Source organism: Rattus norvegicus, chromosome 14 (assembly GCF_036323735.1).
Source record: "Rattus norvegicus strain BN/NHsdMcwi chromosome 14, GRCr8, whole genome shotgun sequence".
In the NCBI taxonomy this organism is placed as follows: domain Eukaryota; kingdom Metazoa; phylum Chordata; class Mammalia; order Rodentia; family Muridae; genus Rattus; species Rattus norvegicus.
This window is the reverse complement of record NC_086032.1, coordinates 36,029,649-36,045,081: the sequence shown is the minus strand read 5'-3', so window position 1 is coordinate 36,045,081 and position 15,433 is coordinate 36,029,649. Positions and strand designations below refer to the sequence as shown.

Below are 15,433 nucleotides of genomic sequence, written 5' to 3'. Positions count from 1 at the left end.
AGGACCTGAGTTTGACTCCTGGGACCTTATAAAAGCTAGGATCATGGTGTGTAATGTTAGCACTGGAGTGCAGAAAAGAAGAGTCATCCCAAAGAAACTAAGGAAGGCAACTGAGATTGACTTGTGGCCGCCTCATGTATACATGTGCACAAATGTGCACACACACACACACACACACACATACATATATATACACACATACACACACATACACATACATATATACACATGCACACACATACATATATGTAATATACACATAGACACACATACATATATACATATATACACATACATACATACACACAAATTCATACATACACACATACACACATACATATACACATATATACACATACATACACATACATACACACATGTATACAATACACACATATATACACATATTCACTCACATACATATACATATACACACACATACACACACACACTCCTCAACTTACATGTGTATATAATCCCATTATCACACACATGCCCCACACAAATACAATATACACTTAATCAAAGAACATACTTTTTAGCTTTCTCTCCCCAATTAAGCCAATTGTCAAGAGAGATGATAATTTTTTTCCAACTTCTTTTTTTTCTGCTCCATGCGGTAACCTACTGTCCAAAGCCTCTCTTCCCTGTCTAAGTCTGTTAAGATACAGACTGAGCTTTGCCATCAGATGATTCAAAGGAAGAGCAGACTCCAGCCTAGGGTTTGGAGACCAGATAGGCACCCAGGCACACCTGAGTTAAAGCCAGGATGGAGCTGTTCAGGGGATCACATTCAGAGATGACTTGGGAAGGAGGCCAGCAGAGATGTAGTGCTATATTGGTTTCCTATCCTGTGCTTACAAATGATCACAGGCTTGAGGAGTTAAAGCAATATCTTCTTTCCTTCTAGAGGAAGAAGCCAGAAATAAGTCTCATTAGACTAAATAAAGGCATCCTCAGGGCCGCTCCCCTGAAGGTACGGAGGGTTGACTACCACCTGTGTTTTCAAGCTGCAAATGCAGCCTGGGTTTCTCAGTTTGTGGTCCCCTCTTGCATCTTCAAAGCACAACTCCCCCACCTACATCTGTAATCATATCACTGTCTGGCAACACTGACCTGAGACCTTCTCAGAGGGGTTGAGTAATGGCATCTCCCACACACACCCACGTAACCGAGGATGGGCTGGCTTCTCATAATCGTCAACTTAACCAGACCTGAAGGCTTCCTTTTCCCTGATTCTGTGTCAACAGCCATGGAATATCTCGGCATCACTCAATGAGATGTATGCTAGCCAGGAGCATTGAGAACTTGGAACGTTGCTGGTTTGAATTTATACTAGATAGAAGAAGGACGAAGCATAAGGATTTGTTACAAGAAAAGCAAGGTAAAGTATTTAATAATTATATCTGTTACACATTAAAACTATAAAATATTGGAGATTTTGAGCCAAAGAAAATAACTACTGACATTTGGTTCACCGAGCTCTGTTGTAAGCTCAACAATAGCGTCTATGGCAACTGTGTTTCTCTTAGACCAAGCCCAGCGCACGTTAAGTTCCCATTGCTTTTGCTTTTGTCTTAAATGTGGGAGAGATTTGACTTTGAAGAGCAGCGTTTCTTCTTTTAATCTTCTCCTTGAGGACAGCTGACTCCCCAACGCCCATATTTCATATCAAGAGAGTATCATTTTTTAGGACGCACGCAGCTAAGTGTACCCAGCTGGAGAAACAGCAAGGAAAATGTTAAACATCTACCCAGCGACTCTCAGGATGCCCTCATTTCCAAGCCCTCTCCACAGTCTATGGGAGAAGTGTCCTCTCTAAGGGAAGGAACTTTTCAGAGGGACCCTGACCAGTTGGCTATGAGGTAGAGAGACAAGCACCCAGGGCTGAGTGGTGGGATCCTACCTCAGGCAAAATAGCTCCCTCTCTTAAGGAATTGTTTTATACCCAACCTTCCTAAATTTCAGAGACCTCAGACTTCTCTCTCATGACCTGATAATTTGGCTCCTTTGCTATTTTGAGGATTACTTGTTTGTTCTTTCCTGGTTCATAAATTTAAATTCGTAGCTATTTAAGGAGGAGCATTGTCTCTGGCACCAAGTTCTTCCTTGGGGGTTCCCTCGAGCACACGAGTCTCCCAACTTGATTCTGGGCCACGTAGTTAGTGAAAGACTCTGTAACTGCCCCCTCTCCCTTCCTCCCAACACCCCTGCACAGTTTCAGTTCTGACCTGTAGCCCAAGCAGGGACCCTCGGAGAGACATGGTTTGTGATGATCGAAACTGCCTGCCAAGTTTTCTCTGATTGGGTTTCTCTGGGTGCTGAACAGGCAATTTTGTCCTTGGCTAAGGCTCAGGATAATAAGCACTGGAAAACACTCGCTGAGAGGAAAACCAATCTGAAGTGAGTGAGATATCGTGGGTGCCTCTGGTCCAGGCAGCCCTCCTGTGGCACTCTCCACCTCCCCTTCCCACAAAGTTCCTGAATCCTCCCGTGGAATTTCCTGATCAACAGCAGGGATAAGGTCACCCCTAATGAGGTAACTCTGGATTACTGATGGGCCCCTAAATAGCTTCAGGATGGGGCAGGTTGCCAGAAAGACCAGACCTTGATTAGAAGCTGCCGGCTTCCAGTCCCCTTCCCCAAAGGGGGTGCTGGGAATTCAATTAACAATCAATTGTGCCTGTTTGATTAAGGCTCCTTAAAAGCTCCTGGATGCTGGGATTTAGGGTGTCAGAGTTGTTTAGCAAATGCATCCACATGTCATGGGGTGGGTGGAAACCCGAACCCTACTGTATCCTTTCTCCTGGCTATTCCTTCATGCTCCTCATCATAAACCAGTTACTTTTAAGAAAAATGTCTCTCTGTGCTCTGGGAGTCATTTTACCAACTCCTTGACCTGGGGAGTGGGTGTGGCGTCTCCCTGGTTTATAGCTCATCAGTCAGAAGTCAGGCAGCTAGGGACCTGCTATCAACATGTGATGGCAGCATAAAGGACAAGCCCTTTACTCCAGGAAAACTGTCAGAATTAGTTGTATTGTTGGCACTGAGTTGGTGTCAGGGAGTTGGAGAAGTGGCATTATAAAAAGGCCACGAGTCTGGTGTCAGGAGAACACCAGTGCCTGCCTGCTCATCAACCATCACAGAGGCCAAGAGGGAAAGAAGAGAGTAAAGGGCAAAGGCGTCCCACCACATTAAAACCGCAGCTCTCCTACAAAGAAAAGAGGACCCAGTTCACACATGAGAAAACCAGGACGGAGAGAAGCTGAGTCCTGCATCCATTTCGTGCTGAATTCTCGTTTCTGATCTCACTTGACTTGAACAAAATCTTAAAGATAAGAGAAATTTTAAGTAATCTGAAGTCAGGTTGGCTTCCTCGACACACCCCAGAGGTAAAGCACCCTGTCTGCCTGCAGGATGAGACTCAGACATGAACAAAGGTGATAATCAGGTACCATCGAGATGAGCCTTGAACACCCTCAGCAAAGGAGAACAGTATGATCTCCATCATTGGTTTCCACAGGCTCAGCTTCTCCAGGGGTGGAACAGACTCCTCGGTGGATTACCTAATTAGCTCATCCATCCCAAGTAAGAGAAAGAAAGCACAGATCCCTAACACCGGACCTAAGATCAGCGCACAAGGACACCAGGTCATAAAGTCTAGAGCACAGTGTTCTCTGTCACTGTGCTCACTCAGGTCACCAGGTAAAGGTCAGGCAGGCTGACATAGGATCTTCAGCCAAGACTCTCTTCCCTGCATTCCTGTTGCAGGATTGATTGCTTAGTTAGAAGTTGAGCTTCCCAGGTGCACAAAACTTCATTTTCTTCACCAATAGATCCCCAAGTGTCTAGGTCATGCCCAGCATAGAAGCTCTTATCAACTGCATAGAAGAATCTGTTCCTCTCCATGCCAAACTGTGCCCAAGATCCTTCAAAGATCTCACACTTGGCTTACACACACACACACACACACACACACACACACACACACACACACACACACACACACGGTAGCTGTGTTGTCCTAGTTGGAGAAAATCACACCAAACTACTCACAAATCAATCTTTCACACTTTGGGAGGTCATGGAGTCCCCAAGTATGAGATCCCATTATTGTCAGACAGGACATAGTCGTACATGCCTGTAATACCAGCACTTGGGAGGTAGGGCAGGAGGATCGTAAATTCAAGGCCAGACTCAGCGACATGTGGAGTTTGAGTCCAGCCTGGGGTATATGAGACCTTGTTTCAGAAAATCAAAGACCAAAACAGAAGCTTCCTGATGTAATCTTCTCTAATTGGCTGCAGGGAACTGCAATGATACCTCTGTGGCTTCAGAGAGATACACATGGTGCACAGTGGTAGAGGGCTTTTCCTCAGAACTCCCCTCAGCTACTGGAAACAAAGAACTCTTCCAATGTCATTGACCCAATGGACCCTGAGCTAAGCAAGCACATGGGGGCCACCAAAATGGCCTTCACAGCCCACCCCTTTATTTTCAGTGCCCCACACACTTCTGAGTCAGCCTGGTGGCTCAGGACCACGCCTTCTCCATGAGTATCGCATTGAGCTTTTTACAGCATCAACACCTCTGCTGAACAGTGACACGGGTCTTCTGCAAGACCTCTCTGTACCTTCTGCCAGCCTAATCATAAACGGCCATGCATGCTCTGAGGAGGCTGGACAAATAGAAATGCCCCACAGGAGAGCTGATGGGGCAACTGCCTGCAGGACGAGAGAAAGACAAAATGTACAGGGACCAGACACCCTTCAGCAGAGCTCAGCAAGGGCTAGGAGACACACAGAGCAGCCTGTGCCCTAAGGCATCATGGTCCTCTTTTCAAAAGAGCTAGAGAAAATCTTGGGGTGGGAACAACCCACAAAAGGACCCTGCGACTCAATGGCCAGAGCTCCACCCCAGTAGAAATCTCTTCTTAGTAAAGCATCATCTTCCTACCACAGTGACCACTTGTCTGCAAGAATAATTACAGCATTCCTTATTCTAGAGCATGTTTGCCTTAGCAGAGCAAACTTTTAGGAAGTAGGAAATGCAGGCACGTTAAAGATACAATCGAGTGGGGTCTGGGTAAGCTGCCATTCCAATGCGACAGGTGATCTGAAAACAATGGGACAGATATGAAGAAAAGGGTAGGTAACAATGCAGGCAGAGATCAGACTGGCACATCTATCAGCCAAGGAACTTAGAGGAATATTCAGGATAAGCTAGGAAGACTAGGGGAAGGATTCTTCCATAAATACTTCAGAGGGATCCAGATCCTACAGACATTCTGGTTTCAAATGTGTGACCCCTAAAACTGTGCATTCACGCGTGCTTTCCTGCTGTTTCCTTTCTCCCATAGCAGCCATCGGACACTAACATCACACCATTCCTTTTTCACTAGGCCAAATTGACCCTAGCCACTCACAAGTAACTGTTAGGTACTCACTGTATAGCAGGCATTCATGTAACAACGAGCAAAGACCCTGACAGATCTCTGCTTTTGGAAGCTGACATCCTAGTACAGGAGGAGAGAGAAGTCAAATGCAGTTTCTTGAATGACAATATGTGATGGGAGGATCCAACAGAGAGAGGTGGGGTAGCCATTTCCAACCTACACAAACCAAGCACCCAAATGGACTTTGTGCCAAACATCAAACTCGATATTTGAGTACCTTGATTCTTATAAATACGTAGATCAAGTAAGGGAGTATTTGGTGATTAAAGAGCCCACCTTTGAAGCAGAACCTATTCCTAAGCCAGGGATGCCACAGTCTTGACTTGAGGTGTCAGGGACATTCATGGAATTAATTGTGGCAATGGCTTCAGGGACAGAATCTTATTTCAAAGTCTAGCTGTATATACTAAATATATACGATTTTCTTGAGCATCAAGACCCCAAAGGAAGGTTTCCTTAAATACTTAATGAGGCTTTGTAGAATGCACCATCTATTACATATAGTTACTTGTAATAAATATTTCCTGCGGGGTTGGGGATTTAGCTCAGTGGTAGAGCACTTGCCTAGTGAGCGCAAGGCCCTGGGTTCGGTCCCCAGCTCCAGAAAAAGAAAAAAAAATTTCCTGCATCACATGGTGTCCTTGAAGGTGGAAGCAATACCAACTCCTCTTTCTGATGGAGGAACAGAACTTGGCAAGATGACTTGTCATGGCCACAATCTGGTTGCTTTTAAAACCTAGAGCTGGAGGGGCCAGTGAGACGGTTCAGAAAGAAAGGCAATTGCTGCACAGCGCTGCCAACCCGACATCAACCCCTGGAAGCCACATAAAGGCAGAAGGAGAAAACAAGCTCCATGGAGCTGTCCTCTGACCTCCACACACATGCTGTGGCATGCTTGACCTCACATCACCATGCACACATCCACAATAACAATAGATTTGTTAAAACTTGGAACAGATGAATAAAATAAAAACAGATGAATAATTTAAAAAAATACTAGAGCTGGAGATCTGACACCAAAACCATGTTCTCCCTCATAAGAGATGCTTCCTTGTGGCACTTTTCATTCAATAGTTTCTCTATTTGCACCAGAGAGGGAAATGGGAAAAGGGAGGGGAGTGGAGGGGAGGAAAAGGGAAGAGGAGATAAGGGGAGGGGAAGAAGGGGGGGAGGGGAGGGGAGGAGAGTGGGAGGGGAGGGGAGGGGAAGAGAGAGAGAGGTATTTAGAGGAACAAGCTAAGCACGTCTGAGTTTACCTGACCTCTCAGTGGGGACCTAAGACTTTAGTCAGCCTCCTTAAGCCAAGCACTATGGCTTCCCATTTACATGGGTAAAATAGAAGGTACAAATGGGGCGGGGATGTATAATTGTTGGTGGCAGGACAAATAAATAATGACTGACTGTCTTGGATGTTTTCAGCAAACAGTTGGTGTTACAGCACTTCCTAGTCCCCAGGGAGCTCCTGTGGCAGCACTGGGAGAGACAGATCTTTGTGTTGAAGGACATTGGGGTAAAGAAGAGAGACAGAAGTAACAGAGTATCATTTCCGTGTTGAAGTTGCATAATGAGGGCTAGAGAAATCAGAGTACGACACTATCCCCTCTCTGGAGGCGCTGCCCTCCTATCTCCCTATCTCCCAAACAGTGGTTCCCCGCCCTTGTCAGGGAGAGATGTGAGCAGGCTTCAGAGGCTGTTTTCTTTAAAGGCTCAGATGCAGGAAGCCTTGATTCACTGATGCCTGAGGATATCTAACAGACAAAACAAAAAACACAGAAAACAAAAAACCACCCTACCTTTTACCTTCACTTCCTCTCTTTTGCCTTAGACCTTGGGTCTGCTTTCCGCTTTGCACACAACATGCAACTATTTAAAGAATGTCTATCTCAAAATGGTCGGGGGGGGGGGGGGGTTCAGCTCTAAATAAACCGGTGTCTCTTATTCCCCTTCAAGCCTGAAGCACAAGCCAGCTCGGTACAGACACGATGATACTGTCCTCCATGAGCTTGTATGACTCCCTGTTCCATATTCCCCAAAGTAGCACCTCAAAATCCCTGGTAGCTATGCTGACACCTTCCGGAAACAGAGAGCTTTACAGGGAGACCAGCCCAGGGTGACACTCACCCCCTACACAGGGGCAGTCACCACTCTATGGAGACTGAGGCCATGCTTTGATGATTTCCCTGGAGCACTAGACCCTGAACAGAGATGATCCTCACCCAGACGGCCCTGAGCCTTAAATGCCCTTGTGTACAGCACCCCTCTTGCCCCTGCCCCTACCTCTCCCTGTTCAATCCTGAAATTAGCAGTACCTCCCCACAGCGGTCCTTTGCCTTTTCAGTATAGCAGATACAAAGGCCTCCTGTCCACTCTGCTATAAAATCAATTCCGTGTCTTCAAAGCAAACAAACAAACAAAAGACCTCATTCTTGGAAATCTACATGGAGAGATTAATAAAGCATTTCTTCATTTCTTCTGTCTCCTTATCTCACTGGAAGGACAACTTAGGTTTTTATTTTTATTGTAACCCTATCCCACATGGAACTTTCTGGAACAGACCCCTCCTCCCCTACGAAAGCTTCACAGCTTCCTGAGGATTAGGTTACTCCAAGTTCTACTCACCCTAAAGATACTTCATACAATCAAAACTCTTGTTGTGGTCAGGAGGAGTCTGCAGGTCCTAACTGCTCGACGAGCACCTACGTGGATATCACCCCAGAGCCTTGGTTATAGAAACTGATTTTGAGCGCCTTCTCAAACAAGACTAGTGGGTATCAGGAAACGAGGAGTGTTGGTGGTATTGTGACTGACACACTCCCAAAAGCCTAGTTGTTGTTTGTTCGGGAGATTTGCCAAAATTAATGTTTACAGCACGTCTCACTTCAAAACTCTACCAAAATGCGCCCCTGAACAAGCAGCAGTAAGTCCTAGCATGGCTCCCTTTGCGGTGGCCCTCTGCTGTTCTCCTGCGGACTTACGCGTCCATCAGTAGATTCCTTCCTATCTTAAAAGTGGAATGACTATATAGCCATGGTCCTGGAGACCCTCGGAGCCTTGTTCTGTAAGCCTTCGCAGCGCGAAGTTCCGAGAAGTTTCAGTGGGAAGCGATTGCTACGATTACTTTCCTGGGAATCTGGAAACTAAGTCTCCACCTCGGTCCCCAAAACTGGGAAGCTGCGCAAAGCGCGCCCACTATCATTCTCCCGCCTCTAGAGCTCCGGCACAGAAGTCCCGCACTGAGTTCTAGCAGAACCTGGTAGGACAGCACCTCAGGACGCCTTCCCAAGCACGCTCTCTCCCTGCCCGCACTGGCTGGTCCGGTTCCCGCTTTGCGCAACAGGGATCCTGGCGGTAACCAGCGGACTCCAAGACCCTAACGACACAGCAGACAAGGGTGGCTGCAACCTAGACTGGGTTTCCTGGGGCTCAGGTCAGGGGGACCTTCTGCAGTACCCTTCCTTCTCTCTGCAGACAGTGGCAGCAAGGCTAACCCTTCCCAGGACTGCAGGGATTGGGGCAAGCGTCCCAAATCCTAACAGCTCAAAACCTGTGCTGCAAACCAGGGACTGTGCTCGGTGCGCGCGGAGTCGGTGCCGTCCCGGAGTAAGCTCGCGAGCAGGGGACCCGGGCGTTCCGACCTCTTAGTTGTGCGGTACCAATGCATAGCACCATCCCGGGGCACTGACTGATCCCCAACGGGGGACACTACTACAAATGGGACCTAGTCACGGCGCCAGTAGCAGGGCCGCGCGCAGTAGGGATGCAGGCTTACGTCTGGAGCAGGCGGGGCTCCAAAGCAATCCTTCAAGCTGCCCGAAGCCTGGAACTTGGACCCGGAGAGGAAGCCACGGGTCCCCGAGGGGCCGAGTCCGACGGTTCCACCTGCAGTCTCCCCCAGAACCCCCGCGCGGCCAAACCCGTTCAGTGCATGGAGGGCGGTGGTTGGAGGGACTCTGCAGGACAGGTAGCATCGCCCAGGACAAGAGCAGCGGGCTCTCCTCACAGAGCTGACCCGAACGTTGAAAGAAACCCTGCCCATGACTGTCCGAGCCTCCGACTCCAAGCCACGGGAGTGGAGGACTGTCCGCTTGGGGACTAGCTGCAGGGCACTGAGCGAGCCACTGAGAAGTCTGTGCTCACTGACTGACCTACGGACAGGCAGGAGGTGGCACCCGATGGAGGGAGGAAGGGACGGGGAGAAAAAGATTGACTCTGAAGTCACCAGGACTCAGGCCACGCGACCTGTGTGCTGGAGGAGCGAGGAGGGTGGATCTTACCCTCTTTGGGGCGTCGGCTCGGCGACTGTGCTCCTCCGGAGCAAGGGCGGGGGGCCGTTTCGTGAACATATCTTTATCCTCTGTCCACTCTTATCTCGGTCGCTCTTCTCTGCTCTATGGATCTCTAGGAGAGGCAACTACGGGTGTCTTTCTCCTCACTCGGAGTGAAGTTGTAGTCAGGGGACAGGAGCCCCATATTTTGTTGCTGGGCAGACCCCACCCTCAGACCACTCCCTCCCTTCACTCACGTCTCTGGGTCCTACCCATAACCCTTAATGAGACAGCTCCTCCATACCCAGCCCTGCCTTCAAAAAAGTTCATTTTCTATGGCAGATGGAGAGCCAAGAGTCTCCTGCCCCCATCCCCCACACCAGGAAACAAACAAACCCTTAAACTATGGGACAGGAGCAGCAAAGGCCAGAACTTAGTTGAGCCGTGTAAAGGGCTGCTCTCCTCCGAACTGTCATTATAACATCCTAGAATGCTCTATCCCCCCAAACAGGAATCTAACCAGGCAAGTATCAAAATGACTGCCTCCGGGCACTGGCAATCCAATGTTGTTTGTTGTGTTGGAAGAGACGTAAGGTTTTGAAGGCAGACATTATCTGCGTTACACAAATTGTAAATCTGTCTTCTGCTACAGGTTTAGGGGGAAAACTGCATTTGCGAGCCAGCTTGGCTGCTCAAGCCCTATGGGCCAGAACTCCAGCCTGGCATTGCCGGACAAGAACAAGGCTGAAATCAGGGACCGGCAAATTTGTGCCTGTCAGACAGACCCAGCCCCATTCCTGTGGCAGCAAAGAGAGAGAACAGTGTCGACATTCCAAAGCAAAGGTTGCATTGAAGGCCAAGGCAATTCTTAAATATTTATCGAAAAAAGAAAAAAATTTTAAAAGGATAACAAAGATTTAAATTTTCTTAGACATGACTTTTAAGTGTATTTTTATTCAAAATTTCAAAGACTGTTCAAGGTTATACCGTAGCCCATCTCCATTAGAGAAGGCCACATATAGTAGACAATAGGACCTGCCCCTTGAGTACAAGCGTGGACAAAAAGGCACATTTGTACAACTGGAAGGAAGTGGTAATGGGTGCTTTGCCTCAGAAAAGACATGCAGTGTGGGAAATGCCATCTACGTGTAGTTAAAGACGTGGGGCACGGGTTGGGGATTTAGCTCAGTGGTAGAGCCCTTGCCTAGCAAGCGCAAGACCCTTGGTTCGGTCCCCAGCTCCGAAATAAAGAAAAAAAAAAAAAAAAAAAGACGTGGGACACTGATTTCAAGTTATCCCAGCATCTGTGAGGAATGCAGTTTCTAACAAGCGTTTCATAATTCACAACCTCCCAGTGTTCCAGCATGGCAGACTCTGCACTAAGCACTACACACACACACACACACACACACACACACACACACACACACACACACGTATCCTTTTTAACTCAGAGATGGGAGGCAGCTGGAGTAACCAGTCATCTATTTGGCAGTGACCTGACAGTCCCCAGAGATGGTGGCATTTTGTGACTGAGTTCTTACTGAGACACTGCCTTAGCACACACCTCCACTCACAGGGCCCCTGTCGGAGAATCCAGAGCCCAGGAGACACATCTGCCAACTCCACCTGAGGGCCAGAGTTGAGCAGTCTGCAAATGGGTGTCCGTTCTTGAAGTCGCAGATGAGTTTCTTTTCCCAGTTCTGCCCCCTGGTGGAGCTGTGGGAGCTATGAAACAGAAATAGCTAAGTAGATTCTTACCCTGTTCCTTGCTCCACTATGCTAGGTTCCAGAGGCGGCTACTGTACTGATGAGGTAACTGCTCTAAATACTCCCTCCTAATAGCTCCAGCCGCCATGAGTATCAGGAGCAGTAGCTGAGGTACTTTTTGCTGCTTGGGAGCACAGTATGAGAAATGAGGGTGAGCGTCTATGTTTAGACTTTGTAATTTAATACTGTAAGAAATCAAACATGTCTTATTTTCAAGTTAATTATGCAGCGTGCTCACAGTGATTTTTTTACTGATCACTGTGGCATTATTCCTTTAGAAAATCATGTCACGGACTTAAACTTACATTATTAGAGCTGTGGTTGTGAGCTTTGCAAGGGAAGTGCTCTACAACTGGACTCCCAGCCCCTCAGTTAACAAATGATTAATCACTGTCCAGCGTCTTAAAATACTCTTGTTTTGCAAAAAAATAAATAAATAAATAAAAAATTAGTATTTCTGGTACCATTCTGAAAGTTTTATTGTCTAGCATTTCAGGCATATATCAAACTAGTCATATAATTTAAAAGAAAAAAACAAACATTAAAGAAATTTATGGTGATTACTGACAAAAATACTCATTTGTGTGTTAGTCATAGAAATAATTTTCTGTGCCTTCATCTTCTTCAACTGAGTCATATGAATAAATAGGAACCTTCCTTAAAAGTAAGGATCTCGGTTGAACTCCACTGCCCCTGCGTGGGATATGAGTCTCGACCCCAGTGCACTGGTTCCTATCAATAAACCTCATGTTTATTACAACAAGGACGGTCTCACATGAGTTCTTGGGAGGTCGCATCATCCTGAGACTTGAGTGAGAGTCTCCCCGCTCCGGGGATCTTTTATTTGGGGGCTCGTCCAGGATCAGCGACCACCCTCGTCTCCGAAGACCCACTTGGAGGTGAGATAGCATCTGTGTCTTCGTCTGTGTCCTTGTGTTTTGTGCCGGCTAAACTCTGGGTCTGTATTTGCTACTCTGGGTGTGTATTTGCTCGTGGGTTCTGGAGTTCTGGTTTTGCAGTCGCTCCAGTCTCGGGCTGAGAAGGGAGGCTCGTGTCTCAGGAGAGATGCAAGTGTGAGTGGTAGACGTGCCAGGGGCTCACCGATTGTGCTGCCTTGGGAGACGTCCCAGGAGGTCTGGGCGAACCCCAGGGATGCCTGGGAGATTCCCATCTGGGTGCCGATAAGGATTCGGTGATTCTCCTGGATTGGAGAAAAGACCCACCGTCCTCCCAGCTGTCTGTATTTCTAGAGTGGTCTTTGTCTGTGTGTTTTAGGTTTTTGTTTTGTGTTACTTGTGACTTTGATGATGGGACTCCTCTGAGTTTGGTAGAGTGGTCTTTGTCTATGTGTTTTAGGTCTTTGTTTTGTGTTACTTGTGACTTTGACGATGGGACTCCTGAGTTTGACTTTAGACCACTGGACTGCTAGAGCACACAATTTGTACCGTGGCAGACTTTTTGCTCCTTGGAGTGGCCAGTGTTTGATATTGGCTGGCCTCCAGAAGGCACATTTGACTGAACCATTATTTTTGATCTGCTGTCCTTCATCTGTCTTTGGTGTCCCCTTGGGAAGGAAGAGTGATGTGGAATCTGCTCTCCTTCATCTGTCGTTGGTGAGCTCACGGAAGCTCCCTTCTAAATCAGTTCAGTTTTGTGCTGATCTCGCGACAGCCGCTTGTTTTTTGTTTTTTGTGCGCACTTCTATTTTTTGTCCGTTAACCTTTTGAATTTCTTTCTGTGTGACTGAATGCTATTTGTCCTGTTCGGCGGACCTCTATTTTCTGGACTCTTGTTTTCTCGCCATCCCACTTGAGATGCTTGTTAGTAGCTGTTACAGGAAATACAGAATCCTACTAGAGGCCAGAAAAAATGTTCCAGACACAGATGGAAGGCCCTCACTTCTGCCTGTTGACTTCAATATGCCTGAAGGTAAGGGAGCACCAGGTCTACCATCAGACTCCAATGGTGGGTCTCTGAGGGGCTGAAAAAATGCCCCACCAATTTGGCTAAAGTAAGGAAAAGATATGAAGAAAAAGTTGCAGAAACTTGAAGGGTTAAGCTAAGTCGCTGAGAGAGTTATTGTAAGTTGCAGAGAAAATAAGGTTGATGTGTGGTTCAGGGTCTGTGCACAAAAGTGGATAGCACCTAATAGCTGTAGAAGAAGATGCAGACAGAGAGACTGAAAAAAGAAAGAAGACAAAAAGAGCAGAAAGCTAGGGAAGAAAAGAGACAAAAAGAAGAGGAAGCTAGAGAGCTAAAGAGAGATAAAAGACAAGAGAGGAACATATACTGGCCACAGTAGTTAGGGAACCTAGGAAGACAGTACTTGGCAACAAAAGAGAATTCCTGGCTAAAGATCAGTGTGCCTAATGCAAAGAAAAAGGACACTGGGTCAGGGACTGCCCCAGAAAGAACAAGAGGGGCCACTGGAGAGCCTCTTGGTCCTAGAGTGCTGGATATGCACAGAGATAGAAGGGAAGCCCGCCCAGTTGTTTTGTGGATACAGGGACCCAACGCTCTGTGCTCCTATGCCCCAGTGGGCCAGTATCCAAAGACCTTGGGTACAGGGGGCTACTGGCAACAAACAACACTTATGAACTGCCCGAAGAACAGTGGACCTTGGCGTGGGCCAGGTTACCCACTAGTTCATGGTAATCCCTGACTGCCCCTATCCCTTGCTCATGAGAAATTTGCTCTCCAAAATGGCTCATGTGGGCTGAAATGGCTGGGTGAGGCCATGGGCATGCATATCTGCAGATTGTGTATGTGGAGCTTAAGACTTGTCTCAGTGCACCAGTACCTGATGCTGGGAGATGTGTGGCTTAGTGCCATTCTGCCTGGAACACATCGCTCCTGCCAGCTGGGCACTAACAATTATCACCCAATCCAGGACTGTGGTAGAGTGGCTGATGTTTTGCCTTTGAATGAAATGTCCCAGAGGATGGGACCACTGGTCAGCTGACATGGACTAGATTCTCCACTGGTTGGGGGCAATCTGGTCACCTTGCTGCCCAATCCTGACCTAGAGCCACCACAACACGAGTGTCAAGCACTGGCAGAAGCCCATGGGTGGAGGGAAGACCTCTGCGACTGGCTGATTGACCCCTGCTGAAAGCTGAAGCTACCTTGTCCACAGACGGGAACAGTTCTCTTCATGAAGGTCAGAGATAAGTGGGTGCTGCCATGGTGGACAACACAATGTCATCTGGGGTGGCTGAACCTCTACCCCCCAGCACGTCAGCACCGCAGATGCCTTTGCCATCTCTTGGATGCCCTGGTGAAGCCAGCAACTGTGAGTACTATTCATTGCCCAGAACATCAGGAGGGAAGAGATTCAGTGGCATGGGGCAGTAACAAAGCAGATCAAGTGGCTCGAGAAATGGCTATGCAGGAACCTATTCTGGTTACAGGCCTGCAAGAGACAGCCACTGGGAACTGGGAGCAGACTAAGGGATGGCCTCACTTAGAATGTACAACAGAAGAAAAGGCCCAAATTTCTTAAAGGAAAAAAAAGACAATGGCACACTTGAGGGAAAACTATATTCCTCAGAGAACAAACAAAAGACTCACTTTGCCAAATACACAAATGGACTATTTAGGAGATAAGAAGCTTGTCCAAATAGTTAAGGTATATGTAATAGACTTTAAGATTTTAGCCAGAGAGGCAGTAAAAAAAAGTATAAGGTATGTCAGTAAGTGAATGCTTAGCAAGCAAATAGGGCAAAGAGACATAGAGAGTTTAGTGGGAAATCAAAGTGAACTTCACTGAGATAAAACCAGGAAAATATGATCACAAGTATCTCCTAGTGCTTGTAGATACCTTTTCAGGAATAAATAGAAACTTTCCTCACCAAGCAAGAGACAGCCTCGGTAGTCATCAAGAAGATACTGGAAGAAATCTTTCCCAGGTCTGGAGTGCCCAAGGTGATCAGGTCAGACAACG

The 15,433-nt window shown here is 47.3% G+C and overlaps 1 protein-coding gene across 2 annotated transcripts in view; it reads right to left on the bottom strand.

The window, feature by feature from the left end:
- The window catches only part of Corin (corin, serine peptidase), a 230,059-nt gene extending 219,590 nt beyond the window's left edge, over window positions 1-10,469 (bottom strand). The window contains exon 1 of one of the 2 annotated variants that reach the window (XM_008770139.4): window positions 9,730-10,469. In XM_008770139.4, the coding sequence (XP_008768361.1) occupies window positions 9,730-9,798 (69 nt within the window). In that variant the 5' untranslated portion in view covers window positions 9,799-10,469. Of the gene's footprint in view, window positions 1-9,224; window positions 9,517-9,729 lie in introns of those variants that run through there. The other variant, NM_182473.2, reaches the window with a different exon arrangement.
- Window positions 10,470-15,433: the final 4,964 nt, after the last annotated feature.